The sequence below is a fragment of the Gossypium hirsutum genome, chromosome D05 (genome assembly GCF_007990345.1).
Source record: "Gossypium hirsutum isolate 1008001.06 chromosome D05, Gossypium_hirsutum_v2.1, whole genome shotgun sequence".
NCBI classification, from domain to species: Eukaryota; Viridiplantae; Streptophyta; class Magnoliopsida; order Malvales; family Malvaceae; genus Gossypium; species Gossypium hirsutum.
This window is the reverse complement of record NC_053441.1, coordinates 27195316-27217889: the sequence shown is the minus strand read 5'-3', so window position 1 is coordinate 27217889 and position 22574 is coordinate 27195316. Positions and strand designations below refer to the sequence as shown.

The 22574-nt window shown below is 32.7% G+C and overlaps 2 protein-coding genes across 3 annotated transcripts; both read right to left on the bottom strand.

Moving 5' to 3' along the window:
* Positions 1–3640: 3640 nt before the first annotated feature.
* LOC107904909 (serine/threonine-protein kinase-like protein CCR4) lies at positions 3641–6386 on the bottom strand. Its single transcript, XM_016831428.2, has one exon. The coding sequence runs from the start codon at positions 6072–6074 to the stop codon at positions 3768–3770; it is 2307 nt and encodes a 768-aa protein (XP_016686917.1). The 5' UTR covers positions 6075–6386; the 3' UTR covers positions 3641–3767.
* Positions 6387–15864: 9478 nt separating this feature from the next.
* LOC107904908 (receptor protein-tyrosine kinase CEPR2) lies at positions 15865–20242 on the bottom strand. 2 transcript variants are annotated; one of them, XM_016831427.2, is made up of 3 exons: positions 19806–20242; positions 16527–19222; positions 15865–16407 (listed from the first exon to the last, which is right to left on the bottom strand). In XM_016831427.2, exons 2-3 carry the CDS (start codon positions 19087–19089, stop codon positions 16037–16039), a joined length of 2934 nt encoding a protein of 977 aa, XP_016686916.2. In that variant the 5' UTR covers positions 19090–19222; positions 19806–20242; the 3' UTR covers positions 15865–16036. The 2 variants fall into 2 exon arrangements, with proteins under 2 accessions (XP_016686916.2, XP_016686915.2); XM_016831426.2 differs by lacking the exon at positions 19806–20242 and having other exon boundaries at positions 16527–19326.
* Positions 20243–22574: the final 2332 nt, after the last annotated feature.

The window sequence follows — 22574 nt, the reverse complement described above, 5'->3', positions numbered from 1 at the left end:
ACTTTGTAAACAAAATAGTTTTTTCTTAGCTCCTTAAAAGACTCAACGATAGGTGACACTAACTCAATAAAGAATTATAAATAGTATAGATAACAAATTTATATTACAAATATACTTATTAATTTCATGTAAAAACTAAATTTTTTTTGTTCAAATGGTAAAAGAAAAAAAATGCATAATGTCGTTGGTTTAAATTTGATTATGAATTAATTTTGATTGATTTATAAAAATATAAAAAAAATTAAAAAAATCTACATAATCATATAATTTTGTTTGCAAATAAAATGATTTTTGGTAATTTTCTAATTGAGTTGAGACTCGATTGATGAGTGACACCAACTCAATAAAGGTCTTTACAAATAGTATAGATAATAAAATAATTTTGGATAATAAATTAGAATACTTTTTATTCTATACTTGTCAATTGGGTAGATGAGGTTTATTTTAGGTCAGATTAATTTAGATTAGTTAACTTAGAGTTTCAAATTTTCAATTAATTTTGAGTTTAGATTAGTTTTGGTTTTAATTAATATTTTAAATTTGGATTATTTTAAGTTTAAATCACTCATGTTTGATATTTAAATTTTTCGAATTTTGATTATTTTAGGTTTTATTATTCAACACTTAGATTATTTGAATTCAATAAGTTCATTTCAACCTGACTTGGTTTGTTTCTAATTTTCTAATATCTTATTATTTATTTATATATTATATATTTATTGAGAGAATATTAAATAATCTATATCATATAAAAATAAAAAATATTACAAAAAATAAAAATATAATATTGTAATGTAAATATTGAAAAACTGTATTTATAAAATTTTATAATATATTTGTTATATAATTTTATTTTTCACGAATACGTTATAATTTAATATTATTTTTATGTTTTTTAATAAAATAATTCAAGAGAATTGAATTTCACTAATCAAATCATTTTTGATTCATTAGTTTATAAAAATATTATATGATATAATATTTTTTTATTTTTTAAGGTATCTACTAGAGCGAGTCGTGTAATTAATTTTTCGCGTTATGTAGGCCTATTAAATAAAATATTTATTTTTTATATTAAATAAAAATAGAGATATTTAAAGTTGTTAGTAAAGATTCAACTTATTAATTATTATTTTATCAGTCATATCGCTAATGCCCAAAGTGTAACATGTTTTGGGGTTTTACTTTTTACTAAAAATGGATGAATGATTAGAATTTTCAAACGATTTTAAACACCCAAATGCATGAATGACAAACAAACTGTGGTCCAGCAATGGAAACCAAACTCTGAAAAAAATTAATTATTAATTTATGGATCAAATTTACCAACGAATGCATGCTTTCTTTATAATTTAAGAAACAAACATTTCTATTAACTTTAAACCCTGCTTAACATCAATTTATCTCATATAACTAAGATTAAAAATATTTTAAAAAAGTTATTAAAATATTTTTAAATATAAAAGAAATTATATTAACATCAAAGGTGTCCAATGACTCAAGTCTTGTTTTAACGAAAATATGAATAATGGGTATAAGACAAATGGGTTGCGTCAATGTTTTCCCGGTCAAGTCCCCAACTTGTAAAACTCTATTGTTAGTTTTTATAGTTATTCTACTTTAATTAAATCATTTTAAGTTATGTATATATATTTTTTAAATTTTAAGATTTCGGTCTTTACCAGATGATAATGGTTAAATTCATTAAGTTTTGTTGTTTTTAAAATTTGATGCGTCAAACATATTATCATATGTGCAATGTCATATCATTTTGTTATTTCCATATATTACTCACTAAAAATTCATTTAATGGATTAACGGCTATCATTTATGTCAAGACTAAAATTTCAAAATATAAATTGAATCTACAACTGTAAGTATATAGATATTAAAACTGATCAAGTCAAAAAGTACAATTAAGAACTAAATTTGATCAAATTAAAAGACAGAAACTAAATCCATAATTTTTGAAAAAGTACAGGGACTAATTGCAGAATTTAACCAAATGAAAGAAAGATTGTTAGCAAGGTGAAGTTGAGGAGTGAGAATACCATAGTTGAGTATGATGAGATAAAAGTAAGTGGATTCCAAGCAAACTCAAGGAGGGTAAGATGAAAGGAGTTAGGCTTTGAGGTGTTGGATCCAATCAAATTCACCTTCCAACTTACCTTAGGTTGCCTCCCTCCACCGGCACCTTCAGATGTGGGTTCTTCACCATTGGTTAGGTGGCAGCTTAAAGAGGCTAGGGATGGTATTTGGGCAGCGACACCGCTCACCAGGCGGCACCTTTTAGGTCTTGAATCCATCGTATGTTTCGCTGAGAAGGCTTTGCTCACCTTGCCTCCGTTGGGTGGAGGCCCCAAAACTAAGTCATCCTCCATATCACCAACACTGTCCACATCACCTCCCTTGAATGCTTCAATAAAAAAACAAAAAAACAAAGTGCTACGGTCAACTTTTTATTTTATTTTATTTTATCGAGAAATAATGCATGCATCAATTAATTATTCATAGATATCCTTTTTTGACCTTCTCCTTGCTTTAAGTTTTAGTTGGAGTTGGGCCAACTCAAAATGAATATATGTCAAATTCTATGGAAATAAATATTCAAGGATTACACCTTTTATATAACAACTTCTTTTCTATTTTCTTGCTACTACACCCGCCATCATTTTTTCCCACTTAAGAGATCCAGACAACCCCTCTATATTTTAGATATTTACATTTTAATCCTTATATTATTGATATTAGTGAGTTGATAATATGGACTTCTGAAATTTATACAAATGATGATTAAACATGTATTAAAGATGAAGGAAAACTAAATCACAATTTTCTGAAGTTTCAACTAATTATTTGATAGTTTGAATCAAAACAATCATTATAAATAATTAATTAACTAATTAAACTCCACTCAATCTAGAATTTTTACAAGAAACATGCAAGCATCGACTTTCCTAGCACAATCAAAATCAAGACTAAAATTCCAATTGAATCAACAGAGAAGAAAAAGAAATTGGTGGGAGCAATCTGGACTGGTTACATACAAGTCTTGAATAATTGAATTTAAGATAATTTAAAACTAACAAATAAATGGTTTAAAGTGGAATGAGAATTTTAAGAACCTAAATATGAAATGATCTATATACAGCATTTCTTCCGCTCCAAGCGACTAATACCACATGATTAGCAAAACCCTTTTTTTAACAATTATCTGGGTTACATAATAACAACGTTTAACCTTTAATTATGAAAAAAAAAGCTTACCCTAAACAAACAATAATAATAATTAATGTTTAACCTTGGACATGATTACTACGGATAATACAAATACAAATACAATGAAAACACAAACACAAAAATAAATTGTGGGTCCATAATGAGAAACTATGCATGCATGTTTTAATTATTCAAAAGTTGTTTTATTGAGAAAAAATCGTAATGAATGTGTCAAACTCGAACGACACCTTGTGGAGACCTCTCTTTGGTTTTCTTCTACGCAATTTGATGCACTAAAAGTCCAGAATTAAATAATCTAATTTTTATATGTTTGATATTCGAAATATTTACTTAATTAAATAAATTTTGCTGTACAGTAATCTTTAGCGAATATAATTACACCAGGAATCAGAGTTAAATATTTTCAATTAAAATTTAAGTCAATATTGAACAAAAATGAATCAACAAACAAGAAAAATGTGAAAGAACGAATATAGTGGAATGAATTGGAGGGATTCTGTACTTTGCTATACAAAATGTGAGGGGAGTTATGTTGAGGATTCTGTACTGGATCGAGAGAAAGTTGGGGGAAGCAAACAGTCAGTCAAAGCCTTCTCCAAGCTCTTTACAATCTCCAACATTGAAGGTCTGTGTCGGCCTTCTGCTCTTACACAAGCAGCTGCTACCCATCCTACACTTGCTACTCCCTCTATTTCGAAAGGGGTTGGTGCTGGGACTCGGCTGTCCAATACTCTATGAATTTCATTACGCCCGATATATGGAACCGCAAAATCAACCACATTCCTCGGTGCCCCATTTTCATTGTGGTGGATTGCCTTGAGTCCTGTTAATAATTCCAGCAATACTATACCGAAACTGTAAACGTCACTCTTATTGGTCAGTTGTTGAAACCTGTAGTACTCAGGGTCCACGTATCCGACTGTGCCGGCTGCTTGCAGCGAGAGGTGAGACTTCTCATCCTCCGGGCCAATCAATGATAATCCGAAATCAGATACCTTTGCTGTCCAAGTTGCATCGAGAAGAATGTTGGAGGTTTTTATGTCACGGTGTATGATGGGTGGTACCGCGTATTCGTGCAAGTATTCGATCCCTCTGGCGGCATCTAATGCGATCCTAAGCCGTGTGGCCCATGACATGAAGGGTGAAGACTGGAGCTTGTGGAGATGGTCATGGAGTGTGCCATTCCTCATGTACTCGTATACCAATACACGCTCATCCGATGTTTCACAAAATCCCAGTAGTCGGACAAGGTTTTTGTGGTGAAGGCGAGACAAATACTGCAGCTCATTAACGAAAGCATTGCCTTTATCTTCTTGACGCACGGTACCGACAGCATACGATGAAGTGCTCGTCATCGTTTCAGCACGTTTGATGGCCACTTCACGCCCATCATCCATCGTGGCCCGGTAAACAGAACCGAAGCTACCGGTCCCAATTTTATGATCCTCAGAGAAATTGTTGGTGGCTTGAATCAGGACTTCTAAAGAAAATTCCTCCAAACCACCTGTATTTGCCAAGCTTGTCAATTGGCTCGGACGCTTCTCCAGAACTGCGTGTGCTAACGAGGCTTGGGGCTGATTGGAAACGCGGTTAGTCGGACTTGGGGACACGGTTTCCTCCAGGCGACCTGAATCATGAACACGGCAACCTCTACCTTTGCAATATCTGAAGACAAAGAAACCGACGACTAGCAACAAAGAGAAGGATCCTACACAACCAACAACTAGGAAAGCTATCATTCTGCCATTCCAATCACTGCTTGTGGATCTGTTTTGAGGTTGCGGCGAGGGAGCTGATGGCAGGGACGGCGCAATTGACACACAAGCTTGGCATATAGATCCACCATTGCTGCAAAATGAGCCTGATCCGGACACTGAACCACATGGACATGTAGCCCTACATGGCCCCGGTAAAACTTGAGAGAAAACCATAGAGGTGGAGTTAAACATTGCGTCACCCCAACAAAACAAGGAAAAATCCAATGTTGAAACTCCACAAAAAACATTTCTCTTTGCTTTGATTGTAATAAAGCTACGCCTTTCCAGTTCCTGTGGCAGACTGAAGTTATTTTCGCCCCAACAGATCACAGTTCCATTAGTCCATAATGCACAGCTCCGGTTCAGTCCCAAAGCCAGTGCGTTGAATTTTCCCCGAGGCGTATCGTCGACCACCGTATTCCCCCAACATTGTAAATCATTACCTCTACTGATAGCACAAGCATGCCTAAAGCCCGCAGCAATCACCTGATAATTCCCTTTAGGCTCTTCGCCAGTGACACCAGCACCGTTTCCACGGCAGCTAATTTTTCCATCTTCCGATAATCCACACACAAATCCTTCGCCAACAGCGATTTCAGAGAAGTTTTGATCCCCGGTTGGGTTGAATTCGGGCCATTGCCAACAGTCAAGAGCATTGGTCGCATTAAGACCACAAATGTGAGAGTTTCCAGCTTCGAGTTGGTTGAGAGCTGGACCCCTGTAAATCCTTTTGAACTCCATGGTAGTGCCATTGTTGAAGAATCTCCAACAATGCATGACCGAAACATTGGATGAGGAAAGCGAAGGTCTGAAACCACATAAAAACCCATCCCCAGAGACAATCCCAGTGAAGGAATCATTAGGATGGAAAGGGGTTTGAATCCCAGGACTTGGAAAGCTAGAACAATTTAGGGAGGATCGGTTGAGTTCAGGAGATGGCACTAAAGCACACACTAATGTGAGGTTAGAAGTTTCAGATATAGAGACAGTGGAGAAGGAAAAACTGAAAGAAATAAAACAAAGAAAGGAAGAAATCAAGAGAGAAAAGGGGTGGGATTTGCAGAAGAAACAACCCATTGAACTTGTTTCGACACATAATTTGATGGTGAGAGGGAGAAAGATTATATATTTGGCAATTAAAGAATGGCAACATTGTTGGAGTAATGGAGCATGAGGGAAATTACACGCGGTTTACAGGTTTGATGGAGTTTCAAGTGTGGAACTGACCCAGTCTGAGAAAATGTAATACTTTATTTCAAGGAGTTTTTAGAAGAAGCAAGCACTGTGGTTTGGTCAACATTTGATGCCCATAGACACCCTCCAACTACAACAACTCCAACCAATTTGGCTCCGCACCTTCATATCAAAACTCTAGCGTATATATAACCTGGGTTAGGCTACTCAAGTCGAGTAAAGCTTTGCACATCTTTATAAATTTGAATCCTTTTGTGGAGCCCAATTTTTGCCCGGGCCTTAAACATAAACAAAATAAAACACATACATTACAGGCCCAAAACCCCACTGTCCAAATACACGGCCCAAAACCCTAACGGCTCAATATTGCCTAAGAACTAAACAAAATCAGAAACCCTAGGGTTCCCTCCCCTCTCTCGCACCGCGGCCTGCCCCATGGGCGCCTTCGGCGCGCACCATGCCCGATGACGACGGCTTCACCAATGTTGCATCGAAATGGCAAAGATTTCTGCCCATTAACCCCCACGACCTGCAAGACAGACGAGAACAACAATCAAGAGACAAAAAAAAAAAGAGAGGTAGCGTAATAGAAGTATTTAAAACAGTGAAAAATAAAAGAAAAAGGATTTGTATTTTCTTTCGGCTATATGAGCCCTGAAATCAAACAATGTAAGGACCGATATAAAATACAAAAAAGGAGAAAAAGATTTAAACTGTTTAAAGGTGATATTTTTTTAAAGATCTATTGTTTTTTTATATATTTTACTTCATCTGCGAAAATATTAAAAGGGAAAAGGAAGAGAGTTACCTAGTTCGGCCCGCAGTCCCGCCGTCAATGGTCCTTTTGCCGACCCATTTACCTGGAGGATCCGCGTGTTTTGTGACTAGGGTATAATTGCTATCCTAGTCCTTCCGATTTTGTTTATGTTTTCAATTAAGTATTCTTTACTTTTGCAATTTTACTCCACTATTTGTATCGTTTTCAATTTGGTCCCTTTTCGAACGACGTCGTTTTGGGGGAGGAGGGAAAATTTCCATTTTGGTCCCTCTATGTTGTTCGTGCGTTCAGAAAGATCTCCTTTTATTTTATTTGCAGATTAGCCCCCCAAAGTTCTGTTTTCAGTTCAAATTAATCTTTTATATTTTTGCTATTAAATTAATTAATTTTAATAATGCTGTCATTATTTTTACTATTGTTATTTTAATATTGTTATTACTATTATCATGTTTATTATTAGTTATTCATTCATACCTTTTCAATTTTAGATTTAATTATATATATACATGCATATCTTTGATTTATATATATACATACTTCTATACTTTTTATGTTTTATAATATATATATACATTATACATGCATTTTTATAATATATATATACACATACACGTACATATTTTTATAACTTATTTATATATATGTATGTATACATACTTATATATTTTTATATATGTTATAATTTATATACATAACTATATATATCCACATACACATTTTCTTTTTATAAATATATATACATAGTTATATATCCTTTATATTTTAAAATATACCCTTTTACATATATTTTTTTATATTTTATAATTCATATACATATATATATTTATATATTTTACGATTTATATATACATATATATATCTACATATATTTTTATATACTTTATAATTTCCATATATATATACATATTTATACTTTTATATTTTTATAATTTTGTTCATGTTCCTTTTAATTATTTATTCACGTTTTTATTATTATTTTAAAAGAATGTTTTAATCTTATTTGTTCATATATTTGTTATTTTGTATGTTATTGATGTATCCTTTTATTTATTTTGTTTTATTGCTATTGCCCGTATTATTTATACTCACATTATCGTATTCATTATCATTTTGTTACGCATATTAACATCATGTCTTATTTTTACCATTAGATTAATTTTATTCGATTCATAAATCATAATTTTAAAACAAGTAACATTTCGTATTTTGGGATTTGAAAAAGCCGTACCTTAATTTACGGGGTTTCGATTTCTTTCGATAAATCCAAATAAACGAACATTTTTAGCATTTTTTTAATCTCAAAAATTAGGAAAAATCATATTTTAACTTACAGAGTATGATTTCTTCCTAAACCCAAGTGGATCAAGTACTTTGCAACAAGTAAATTTTTGGCATTTATTTTCGTGTTTGGAATCCAAGACATTGTTTCTTAACATACGGGATGTAATTCTCTTTCTCGATTAACGTGAAGTATGCCCTTTTTTCTAAATATTTTTTGCATTTTGACAAATGATCATATTTTCAAAACCTCTTTAAAACTCTCAAATTTTTGACATTAAGACACTAATTAATCAATTAGGTACCAATCTTGGGCGTTACGAGAGTGCTAATCCTTTCTCGTACGTAATCGACTCCCGAACCCGTTCTTCTAAATTTCGTGGATCAAAATCATTGTTTTAATAAAATCGAATCGTTTATTAAAAACAACCACTTTTCAAGGTGATCTGATCACATCTCATTAAAAAAAGATTGGTGGCGACTCCCATATTTGTTTTTTTATCTTCAAAATTAAAGTCGACCCCGTTTACGAAAAATGGTTTCAACACCTTTCACAAATTATTTAATAATAAAAATATTTTTTTGTTTAAATTTAATTTTGGAAGGATACTTACACGAGTTTTTCTATATACATTTATTGTTTGGCAGAGTTGGTAGTTAAAATCATTATATATGCGTTTGAGTAATTGTTCTAACATAATTTAATATTTCTACATGTAAGAGATGAATGTTAATTAGTGATTTAACATAGACTTGATAATTATATATCATTTGACATTATCACCCTCCTACTTTTTGTTTTATTTAAAACCTAGCCCTTCTTTTTTCTAATATTTTTTATGGTCACTCATTTTTGTTCATTGTTAAACCGTTTCAATTTTCAGCCACGTTCAGTTGGACATTAGGTTGCTATTTATTTCAATATTTTCCATTACTCAAATTTCAATTAATTCGGTTGAAATAGAAACATTTCAAAATATGTGGACTTTTTTACTCAATTAATTCAAAAAAATTAAATATTTACAAGAATGACCCAATTTTAAAAACAATGACAGGAATGATCTGAAATGAATAGTGGCCAACATTGTGTTGGCTAACACTAGAGCTGTCCATGGGCCGGGCCGGGCCGGGTTCGGGCCTTTTGCCCAGGCCCGGCTCGGGGAAAAAGAGTAAGCCCGAGCCCGGCCCGGCCCGGCCCGATTTTTAATAAACACAAAAAAATATTTTAAAAATAAAAAAATAAAAAAAATATTTTTAAAGTATTTTAAAATTAAAAAATAAAAATAAAAAATATATATTTATTATATTCGGGCCGGGCCGGGCCCGGGCCAAAAAAGTTGAGCCTGAGCCCGGCCCATTTTTTAAACGGGCCTCGTTTTTTTGCCCAAGCCCATATTTCAGGCCTATATTTTTACCCGAACCCTCCCATATTTCGGGCGGGCCGTCGGGCCGGGCTGGGCCGCCCGGCCCATGGACAGGTCTAGCTAACACCCATGTCAGGTTTTTTTTTATCCCGTGTTTCTAGTGGTTGGCATCCAATAAAAAATATTTTTTTTCTATATTTTTTGGTAATGGCACTATGGTGGCCAGCACTCATGTCAGTAATTTTTTTTATTCCATGTTTCTAACGACTAGCACCCTAGTAAAAATATAATTTTTTTGGTGCCAGCCTTCCATCTGCCGGTACCCGTGTTAAAAAAATGATTTTTTTTGGGTGTCGGCTATCTTGTTGTCATGCACTCTCACACAGAAGATGGAATGCGTGGGTCTTTGGGCGTCATTGTTCCACCAGGGTAGATATTAAATCCGATCTTAAGTCGAACATTTGAATGAATGTCAATGTGCCAAACCTGGCAGCATACAAGTATGGTACAATCCTATGGTTAGGAAAATATCCCGTAGCATGGAGTTGAGGGCTCAAGATCTTATACTCATCCTGTACACATAATAAAACCAATATTTGTTAATTTTTTTCAAATTAATTTTCACAACTAATGTAACACCCCTAACCCTTATCCGTTACCAGAACAGGATTACGGAGAATTACCGAACTTTACGAATTAAATATGGACATTTCCTAACTTTTGTTACACATATTAAGAATAAATTATATAACACTCATATTGTCCCTTAGATGGACCTTCGAGGCCCAATATTCACCTTAGAAATGAATCGGGACTAAACCGGGTACTCAGGGAATTTTTCCCAAAATTTCAAAATTTTTCTTAGAAGCAGGGGACACATGCCCATGTGAACGAAAATAGGTCATTTTAAGACCATTTTTCTCACTCATTTTGACATTAACCTGTACTCAACACTCACATACACCAATATATCCCAACCAAGCAATCAATACAAGCTAAAACATGTTCTCAACATGACATAACATCACAAATATTTCATTTACTTATACCTACCTATTTAACTCATTTCATTGATTTATCAAATTCTACTACTAATTACATGCATACAAACATTTAATATTCGCAACTACAATTCAAACTATTTCATTGTCAAACCAACCCTATACATGCCATATAAACCAAAATTTACATTGCAAAAACTACCGAAATAAACTGGATAGTGTAGCTTGATGTGTTGATCCGATATTTCGACTACACGTTAATCTACAAGAATATTAAACAACACGAGTAAGCTTAATAAAGCTTAGTAAGTTCAATAGGTTAAACATTGATATTATCGAACTTAAAATAATATAATAAATTAAATTGTAAATAAATCATGCATTTTTCCCTGTCAAATACAATATAATCAATAAACGCACTTCCTTCAGATCAATATCAATAATAATTTATAAATCTTTCAATTCAATCACATAAGTCTCATACCATTTCTTACTAAATCGAAGAATGACTTACGGATATGAGTACATTGTTCTTTTTCTGTCATAGTCCAACTATGGTCTTACACATGCATTGCAATGTCCCTCCTATGGTCTGACATTTATAGTGCCATAACCCAGTTATGGTCTTATCATTAGAATGTCATAGCCCAGCTATGGTCTTACACATGTATCTATACTGTCATGGTTTAACCATGGTCTTACATTCAAGGTGCCATAACCCAGTTATGGTCTTTTCATTAAAATGCCATAGCCTAGCTATGGTATTATATTTAAACATTGCCATGGTCCAACCATGGTCTTATATGTCAATTCATTCTTTTCCATGGAACGATCGTACTCAATCCTGCGTTCTACTTGTTTTAAACATTCAATTCAATTTTCATACTTTTACAATAATCTTAATTTCAACAACAAAATATGAATAAATATATTATACCATTCCTAAATTAACAAATAATCATGAAAGTTTAACCATATGAACTTACTTGGGTTGGATTGTATAATTGGTAATAGTTCAGATATTACTCGGCTAATTTCCTTTTTTCTCGTTGATCTACGAGCTCTTGATCTAGAATGTAAAATTTTTCATTCATTAGCATATATTTCAATTTCAGTCCACTTCACAATTTATACCCCTCTAATTTTGAAATTAGCACAATTACCACAACTTTTACTATTTTTGCAATTGAGTCCCTCACCAATTAACTCATCAAATGAGATAATTTTTCTCAATTAACACTTTATCTAAATATTATAAGCTATTACACAGCCCTTAATAAATATACTTTAATACCAAACGCTAAGATTTAATCTTTTTCACAATTTGGTCCTAAAATCAATTTCTATTGAAATTACTTGATAAAATCTTCATATAACAAAATTAAAACTTAAAATCCATGTTAATTCATCATAAACATCCAGCACTCATCAATGGTAACTTTCAAAATTACCCATAGAATAAAAACCTAATGAATTAGATAGTTGGACTTAATTGTAAAAGTCTTAAAATATAAAAATTTCAAGAGAAAAGAAATAATTAAACTTACCTGAAGTAAAAAATATAAAAACCAGCTTAAGAAGCTCTCTAATGGCTATTTTTGGCTGAGAATTGAAGAAGAATTTCCTAGAAATCTTTAGATTTCTTTTTATTTAAGCTTAATTTTACGAAATTTACAATTTTGCCCTTAAATCACCTAATTCCAAGATTTGTTTTTTCTGCTTATGCCGCCTTAGCCATTCCTTGGGTGTCTAACTACCCTTTTAGTCCTCCCTTATTTACCATTTATGCTAATTAATCACTTAGCAAGTTTTGCACCTTTTTTAATTTAGTCCTTTGTAATTAATTAACTATCGAAACGATAAAATTTTCTAACGAAACTTTAATACTACCTTAATGACACTCCATAAATATTTATAAATATATAAAAATATTTACAGCTCAGTTTATAAAATTGAAGTCTCGATACCTCGTTTTCAAAACCAATTAATCTAACAAATATTTCTAAAGCATAATTCACTAATTCATAAGCCTTCCTAAATTCACAATCGACTCATAAACACTATATAATAATTATTTTAGTGGTCTCAAACCACTGTTTCCGACACCACTGAAAATTGGGATGTTACAACTAATGAATAATTATTTTTTAAAGAGTCCGACTTCAAAAACATTTAAAAAAAATAAATTATATGGTTTTATTTAAAATTGACTCAAGCCACATTTACCGGCTCCTTTTTCATTGGCGTTGTGTGGTTGGTAGCTTGGATAAGAGAACCCAATGCAATTTCTGCATAAATATCAATTAAATTATCAATCACCATACAAAATAACAACAAATAATTGAACAAAACATTCAAATTAACAACATGCCAAATTACCTTAAAATTTTAATCTTAATACCAAAAAAAATGTAAAAAAGAAAAACTCCAGTGGGTGCTGGTTGGCCAACCGGTGGAATGTGGTGGTGGATGGGTAGGGGGAGGGGACCATTGAGATATATAGTGGGGAAGAAAGAAGAAGAAAAAGAGAAAGAAAAAAAAGTCTGGATGAAAAGTAGTCGTGTAACCGTTGGGTCACGTCAGCATTAAGTGGCAGGCCAGTGCCAGACAGCAGATCGTCGGCACCGACTGCCACCTCACGCCGATGTGACCCGACGGTCACGCGGCTACTGTTCATTCAGACTTTTTTTTCATTTTTCTTTCTCTTTTGTTTTTTTTAAATATAACACTAACAAAACTTTTGTATTCAATTAATAGATTTGTTTAGAATTATTTAATACGTTTTTTTTCGTTACTTGAATATTTGTTTAGTATTATATTTTGTATTTATAAAAAATAACAAAATTTGATATAATATTAGTTTTTTAACCGTTTTTTATATTTTTAAAAACATTATATCATGACTTCTTTTATTATTCTCAATTTTATATCGATTTAGCTGGTGATAAAATTTACGAACCTATGAACAATAAAATTTACTCAAAATTTTATTTACCTCTACTATTGCCTTTTTTTTTATTACAAAATTTACCTAACTAATTTCATAATTTATGAAAATTCTGCGGGTGCAATAATACTAACTAATTTTGAATTAATCAAACTACACAGCTTGCTAATGTATTTTGAAAAGTATTTTCTCCAGCAAATCATCTTCTTAAATTAGGTCTATCGTTGCATTTAGTAAGATTAGGTTCAGCTGCCCTCAATTAAATATACTGGAGTTGCTTAATTTTATTATTAATTGCGTAGAAATCACAACGACTTCTTGCATCCGAGCTTCAGACCAAACAGTACTGAGCCAAGCTTCAAATGACTCCATCGAGAATCTCATGCCCCAAGTTTGGGGTTCTCGTGATACAAGGTTCGGTCCGTGAAGATTGTCACCTACCCATGTAAATTGTAACTGACACCTTCGCTCCTTAACAACATAACCTTTGTAATTCTCGTGACAATATATAATTCAACCCTATTAACGCATGACTACCAATACATAATAGAAATCTCCGGTTGATGGTACACTCCCCAAACAGATAAAACATTTTTTCAATCTCTTGAACCCATTTTTTTCTCTTCATTTCTTAAGATATATGCTGGAGCGTGAAGAATCAGTGGATGAGTTGTGGTTAGGGGTGAAATGCCACTCGAACCCAGTGCTAGCTGGTTCTCCCTGAAATGCGTTGAGTCGCAGTAGTTGACTGACATCTAGGGGTAAAGCACTGTTCGGTGCGGGCCGCGAGAACGGTACCAAATCGAGGCAAACTCTGAATACTAGATATGACCTCAAAATAACAGTACCCAATAACTAATCCTCCACATTTTGTAGGCCCATTAAGGAGGTAGATGTTGGCCACGAGTTTTAAAGCTGCTCCATAAAAAACAAATTTTATACTAGGGTGTCGGCCATTAGAAACACGGGATCAAAAACAATTTTTTTACCGGCAATAGGTGCCGACCACCACAGTGCTGGCACCAAAAAATACATAAAAAATACCACTAGAAACACAAGATCAAAAAAGATTACCTGAAATGGGTGTCGGCCACCACAATGTCGGCACCAAAAAATATCGAAAAAAATAATTTTATTTTTAGCGGTGCCAATGTTTGAACCAGAAAATACCTGTATTTTACAAAATAGAAAAGAAAAAAAATTACATACGGGTGTCGGCTATTGTAGTACCAACACCAAACTTTTTTTTAAACCCCTATGCAATCAATAGCTAATGATGGAGATAATTGGCTTGGTGTTGGTTATTGAGGTGTCGGCACCGTCCCACACTATTCATTTTAAATTATTCCGATTATTGTTTTTGAAATTGAATCATTCTTTTATATATATAGAGAGAGAGAGAGAGTTAGTTTGGTAAAAAAAACCCCAAATGTGGCTAAGAGTAGTTTAATAAGTCTACCTGCTACAGATTCCTCATATTTGTTTTCTTTAGACACTAGAAATGTAATTACAACTCTATTAACTAAAATCAACTCATAATTAAAATATATTCCAATAAAATCCGTAAATAAAAGCAGCACATATAATAAAATTTAAATATAATATTTCAAAGTAATCCGTAAATATATTAGTATTTAAAATTTAGTTAACCTCATTCAAAATTTATAAATAATTTTATATATTAGATATTTTAAAAATAATGATAAATAAGTAATCATAATCATACTTACCAATACCAATAAAAAATAGGATATTCACTTTTAGACAGATTGTTAAAAGGTAATGAGAGAAATTAGTAATTCAAATTTATTGTTTTATTTTTTTTATTTTTATACAAATGTCATTCAAACTCAAATTAATTTTGGAAAAAATAAACACAATCTTAACATAAAAGTAAAATTCACCAATCAACCATTCATGAAAAGAAAAGGAATTAAATTATAAATTAACATTTAATGCTGGATTCTATAACTTTTCTCTCTTTGATTTCTAAATATTTTTTATTCATACTAGTTTAAAAACTTAATAACTTTTCTCAATTAATGGCATAATATTTCAAAATTGTGTCTAATTATCACTCGATTTTTTAATTTATAATTTTAATATACATGTTTTTTTTTGTACTTAGATTTTATATAATTTTAAAAAAAATTTAAAATGGTAACATGACATGAATCTCACGACATCACACCGTAATAAAAATCCAACTTGAAGAGTTAAATTGACAAAATTTGTCAAAATTCACCTTTACCAAAAAAATAATAATAACAAGCTTGCATCAGATTTTAAGAAAAATGGTTTCCACTTCCAGAAACCCCATCAAGGGAGGCAAAGCTTTAAGCCTTTAACTGCTTCAACAACTACAACCTGATTAATTCTCAATACAAGAGTTTTTATATATTTATCCAATTTTAACCCATCAGAGTAACTCTTGATAGATGTGTCTGTACAAACATTATATATATATACATAAACAACTAGAGAAAACTGTTACCAGGTTTGTCTGATTTGATATCTGCAGAAATGGCAGTGCAAGGTTCAGCATCCATGAGCATATTAACCACTTCCCTCATTGTAGGGCGCAAATTGGGAAGCTTGGCCGCGCAGAGGATGCCAATCTTCAACACCTTAATCATGTCATCTTGAACAGTTTCAACGTCCACCCGATCGTCTAGAACCTTGACGACATTTTCACCATCACCGAGATGAGTTAAAACCCAATAAACTATATCTTTCCCTTCGCCATACTCCTCTTCAATTGATGCTTTACCAGTAACTAATTCTAATAGTACCACTCCAAAACTATACACATCACTCTTTTCTGTGACTTTTAGAGTATATGCGAGCTCTGCCAATGAAAATCATACAATTTAACATTAGATACACACACATATATAGCAGAAATATGTGAACTATGTCTATGCAAACTCAGAAAATTGCTAAAACGAGAGGTGTTTTGAAACTCACCAGGAGCAATATAACCATGGGTGCCAGCAAAACTGCTGTACTCAGATCCCTCGAGAGATTTTTCAGCAATCTTTGCAACACCAAAATCAGCAATTTTTGGCTCATAGTCGTCGTCAAGTAAAATGTTGCATGATTTTATATCCCTATGAATGATAGGAGGGGAACAATCATGATGCAGATAAGAGATTCCTTTAGCAGCTCCTAACGCAATTTTATATCTTTGGTACCAGTTCAATTCTGGCTTTCCACCTTTGTTCTCACTTCTAAGTGCTTGAAACAGATTCCCGTTCGACATGTATTCGAATACCAAATAGTTCAATCCTCCTTTCATTAAGCAAGCATAGAGTTTAAGTATGTTTCTATGCCTGATTTGCCCCAAAATGTCCATTTCTGCTGCCAAAACCTTCATTCCATTCCCCTTCCATAGTTGTTTTACAGCTACCACATTACCCTTTTCCTTCAAATCCAGCCGATAAACTCGTCCAGTACCACCACTCCCGATCAGATTTTCTTCCTCCAGGTCACATATTTCATCTGGATCAATATCCATGTGGTGAAAAGATGCAAGTTTCCATTTTGAATTCACTCCCTTCTCACCTTCCAAACCGTTTTCGACATCAGATTCACCAAGCTTGAAGTTCTTGCAACTCACAAGCAGCAGGCCAGCTAAAACAAGCAGCAAAGCTACTGCCATGATAATGAAAACAACCAATTTACCCCCCAACACCCTCTTTTTCCCTTGCCCTTCCTTGCAGACGTTCAACAAAGTATACTTCACAAGCGTTTTCGAATATTGGTCAATGCAAAGTCCATTCCCGACAAATGCTTCGTCTCCACCTATAGTCAAAAGATCAGAAGGAACATTTCCAGACAACTGGTTCCGAGATAAATCAATGGAACTTAGCCTCAAATTTTCTAGATTCTTTGGAATTGGACCTGTAAGTTGGTTTCCAGAAAGATTCAAAGAATTCAAAGAGCTCATCAATGAAACTGTTGATGGGATATTACCACTGAAATCATTATCAGCAAGATTCAAGTCCACCAGCCTAAAACAGTCGCTTATTTCCCCCGGTATCAATCCAGTCAGTGAATTTTGCTCAAGATGCAAGGAAGATAACTGCTTCAAAGCACCAATTTCAGCAGGTAGATTGCCAGAAAAGCTATTATTATTCAAAAGAAGCCTCTCTAGGTTTGCCAACTTGCCAAGTACTGATGGGACATTACCTGAAAACCTATTGTTCTTCAAAACCAACTGATTTAAGCTAATGGAAAATACAATCATGGGGGATATCTCTCCCTCAAAGTCATTATCACCAAAATCAATCATGGTTGCATGTGGAAGTGCCCAAACTCCATCAAGAATTTTCCCAGAAAGATGATTCTTATTGATCCTCAACCTTTCCAGTGATTTGCAATCGACATACGAATCAGGAAACTCTCCTGAAAAGTTGTTGTCAAGAGCCAATAACAGCCTTAGTTTCCTGTTTTCACACAAGAACCTGGGAAATTCACCTGAAAATTGATTCTCCGATATGTCAATGCTGTCCAGCGGTGAGAATCGACCAAAATTTGCAGGAAATAACCCGGAAAAATTGTTTCTATAAACAGAGAAGCCTATAAGATTACGCATATCACCAAAACCTGCAGGGATTTCTCCAGAAAAGTTGTTATTATAACATTGAAAGACCACCAAATTCTTCAGATTTCCCATCTTTTCCGGCAATCTCCCGTGCATCTGATTCGACGAGATGTCAATTTCCCGCAACAGAGAAAGATCAGCAATCCCTGGTGGCAACTCGCCAGTAAAGTTGTTGAAAAATAACTCAATCTTGGTAAGGTTCTTCAATTTGGAAATCGAACTCGGAAAATCCCCAGATATCTTGTTCCTTGAAATATCCAACGTCTGTAAAGCATTCAACTCAAAAATGGACTCTGGAATCTGTCCTCTAAGATTGGACCTAGCAAGAAATAGCCAAGTCAAGCTCTTCAAGTTCCCAATACTCTCTGGAATTTCACCTTCATCGTAATGGTTACTGGCTAAACCAAGATAAACCAGACCTGTTAAGTTCCCGACCCAACTTGGGAACCTGCCTGAAAGGGAGTTAACCGATAAATCAAGAACCTTCAAGTTTTGAAGCCCAGAAAGATCCGGTATGTTTCCAATCATTCCATTCCAGGAAAGATTCAAAACCCTGAGATTGGAACAATGGTTTAGCTGAGGAGGAAGTTTCCCAGAAATTAAATTTTGAGGCAAATAAATGGTTTTAAGATTTCCAAGTGTTGAAATGGAAGGTGAAATTTCGCCAGACAGGGATTTGTTCGCAAGTGAAATCTCGGTCACATTGCCTGAAACTGGATCGCAGCTAACTCCGAAGAATTCGCATGGAGATTCCGATTCTTTCCAGGAATCCAACACGTTCAAAGGGTCTTTCAGCATGTTTTTGAAGTCGAGAAGAGCTTGGGTTTCAATGGTGAGTGACAAAGAAGGCGGGAAAACAACTAAAAACAAGATTGAAACAAGGGAAAGAGATCGAAGGGAGAAGAAAAGTGGGTGTTCAGCCATTGTTGAATTCTTGATGATAAATTAATAATACCAAACCCAGGATCTTAAAAGCATCTTGAAAAATTAGAATTTGGAAGCTGAATTATTGACATATGCCGATAATTCAAATACCGTCCTGGGCAAGTGGCAAAAGCTGAAAGAGAAAGACATACAATTACATGAACAAAAATACTGAATTATTATTTTATTCAAACAAACATTAAAATAAACATAAAACATTAATACAAATAAACAATCTGTGAGTGAAGTAGGTTCAAATTTTGCTGATAAAAGATAGAGAGAGAAACGGATGTGACGTTGAGACGTCAATTTTGTTTGTAGCTGTGGATTACTATTGGTATCCATAAATTAATTATAAATAATTATTATTACAGGTAAGAATATTAGAGACTTAAGCAGGCTTTGAAGTTACTCATTATTACACATATTCTTTTGTTAGAATGGATTTTCATTTGTTCACTAAGTAAAGCAAAGAAATGATTAAAAAAAAAGAAGAGGATTCTTGAATAGCAATATCAAAAAGATTAGTTGAAATTATGATAAATTTCTTCGAAATATATTAAAAAGCAGCCCTTTTTTTAAGGTCGGAATGTCTGGAGTGTTGAGACTCAAATCTAACTTTTATTATTCAATATCAAGGCAAAATATGAAGAAAATAATCCATAACAACCAATCTTTTTCATCTTCAAACATAACACCAAATTGGGGTAACGTACCGATAGAAAGTTCAGGGTGAACTCCAAAATTTCTCGTTTTGTTGTTTGGCCACTGAGAATGTTGAGCTTAGCTCCCCAAGAAAATAACTCAGTTTCCCAGAAAAGAAAAAAAGGCTGGTCTTTTAAGTTTGACTATCTAAAAGCGTTACTTTTTCTCGAAAATGGCACTTCTTTTTCCTTTTTTGACACAGTCACTGAAACTCAGTTTTTCCCTAAGAAACAGAGAATAAATCAGAGTAAAAAGGGAAATAATAATAGTATATAAAAACCCAGTGGAATGATAATAGTTTGAGGGTGAATAAACAGACAAAATGCTTCGAGAAGAAGATTGGGTTAGTGGGGCAGAAAGGCAAACATCATTCATTGTATCGATGATGCGTACATGATTTGAGATTTAGATTTCGGAAATGGTGTAGGTGGAAGCCCCTCTAAAACATAAGATTTAATAATAGAAATATTATTTATATATATGATGCAGCCCAAACAAATTTAACTCCAAGTAGTCCCTTGGATTTTACTTCTTGTGCAAGTAAAGATGAAATTTTCTTTTGGAAATTTTAGTAACCGCAACTCAATTAGAAGAAGAAAGATCCTTAGGATTAATGGGAGAATTTGAAGTTTCTTGGATGCGTGACAAAGGGCTTCAAGCTGAAATTTTTAATTAAGAAAGTAATTTATAAAAATGAAATAAAACAATATAGGATTATGGAAGGGTAACGTGTGAATGATAGTTGATCACGTCTCATTTGACACCGAAAACACCAACAAACAACCTTAATGCTCCTTAATTAACTCCCCCTAAGTAAATTATTATGGCAAATTAAAGTATTAAGAATCCCACCGCCAATTTGTATTGGAATTACTATCAGAAAAAATATTAAAAAATTAGTTACTATAAATTATTTTATGGACTCTTTTCACTACATTGTTCATGTTTAGTTAATGATATTTTAATATTTTTTTACATATCATTGACACATAATTTGAGTATTTTTTTTATCTCAAACTCAAATCCCGAACCTTGAATTTTAACCCAAATCTGATCTAAACCCTAAACTTGTTCATTGTGTAGGATTCAAAGTTTGGGATTTGAGTTTCAAGATTCAGGGTAACAAAATTACTAAAATTATGTGTCAATGACATGGAAAAAATTGTGAATGTCATTAAACAATTGAAAAAGGACCATGGATGATGCGGTGGAGAGGGTTCACAAAGTAATTTCTCCAATGTTACTTCTTGATGGGTGTTGAATCCACCAAAAATAATATTCTTGCACCTAATCAGTAAATATAAAAAAGTAAGGTCAATTCCACAAATACTAGATATCTAAAATTATTTTAATTGGCTACACGCTTGACTCCGGTTTCAAACCAATCCTTGATAACAAGTCTTTCACTTGAACCAATAAATTGGTTATAGTGATCAATGAAGCCTTATACCACCAACCCTCCGATAGCCTTGTGAATTAGAATGGTCTAACTTAAACCAACAGCCTCAACCATGTGAATCATTTAGATCAGATTGCCATTTTTCTTGATGAATCTAACCAACTACTTAATTAAACATGCCAATGTATTTTTTGATAATTTAAATATGGCAAACGATTAATTCAATATTTCTAACTATACATCTATCAACACCAAATAAATAAATTCTTTTTAACTTGATGTCAATATAATTTTATGAGATGACCGTGTCTATTTTCTTTAACCGAAAAAATAACGAAACCCAGAATGAATATTTTTAAGCGCGGCTTCTAATTTCATGGCTCTCCCTCAAATTGTCCAAAAAATATCTGAACTCCTGTACTGTTTATTATTATTTTTGTGTCCAACAATTATTTGAGGGCCCATATTTTTTTTATTATTCTAGACTTTCTCGACTTTAATCCACACTTAATAAAAAATGAAATAATAAATTCAAAGTTAATGACATTTTATTAAAAAATTATATCAAATAAGCATAATAAATATGTTAATTACTCACATTATCACTCTTAATAACCAATCATCCCAAACTTAAAAAAAAGCATGTCTAAAGAACTCGCAGAAGAATGAAAGTCTACAGCCTAAAAGATGCAATGTTCATTAAAATAAGGCATAATCAACATCTTCCTTCAACTTTACCAAAAAAATTATTCTAGTCAATCATTTATCTTTTCCCCCTTTTTTTTTTTAGTTTTTAAATTTATATTTTCTATTAAATCTTCCCAAAATTTAAGAAAAATGTAACATTTTTTAACTTTACTGGCATATATGTGGATTACCATGTGAATGGCATGTAAGCATTTAACTAATATTTTAAAAATTTTAAAAATTCAAAAATCATGTTTAAATTATTAAAAAGTATAAAAATATATATTTTTAAAATATTTTTAAAATTTTAAAAAATAATTAAATGTTAACGTGTATGCCATGTTAGTAAAGTTAACGTTTTTCATTCATTTTGGGTGATTTAATAATAAAAAATACAAATTTAAAGACTAAAAAAGACCAAAATTTTAAATGAATGGCTAAAATGATTGCTGCTTTTTTTTGGTAAGGTTAGAGCGCCAAAAACAATCCTTATGCCTTCAAATAATACCAATTGAATTCTTGATATAAGAAACTAGTAAAATTTGGAAATTTAATCCAAGTAAAACTCTTCAAAATTCTAAAAAACGAGTTAAATAAACTTACCTTACTTGATAATACAAAAAACTAGTAAAATTTGTTAGAATTTGATCCTCATGTTTCATAAAAGTTGAGAAATTAGATCGATTGTATTATA

What these genes read in the sequence shown, in the direction of transcription:
- LOC107904908 (XM_016831427.2), bottom strand. Translation starts at nt 19,089, where the DNA reads ATGGCTGAACACCCACTTTTCTTCTCCCTTCGATCTCTTTCCCTTGTT. An exon ending in CCATGGTTATATTGCTCCTG is followed by an intron (nt 16,408 to 16,526) that starts GTGAGTTTCAAA and finishes TTTCATTGGCAG; the next exon opens with AGCTCGCATATACTCTAAAA.
- LOC107904909 (XM_016831428.2), bottom strand. Translation starts at nt 6,074, where the DNA reads ATGGGTTGTTTCTTCTGCAAATCCCACCCCTTTTCTCTCTTGATTTCT.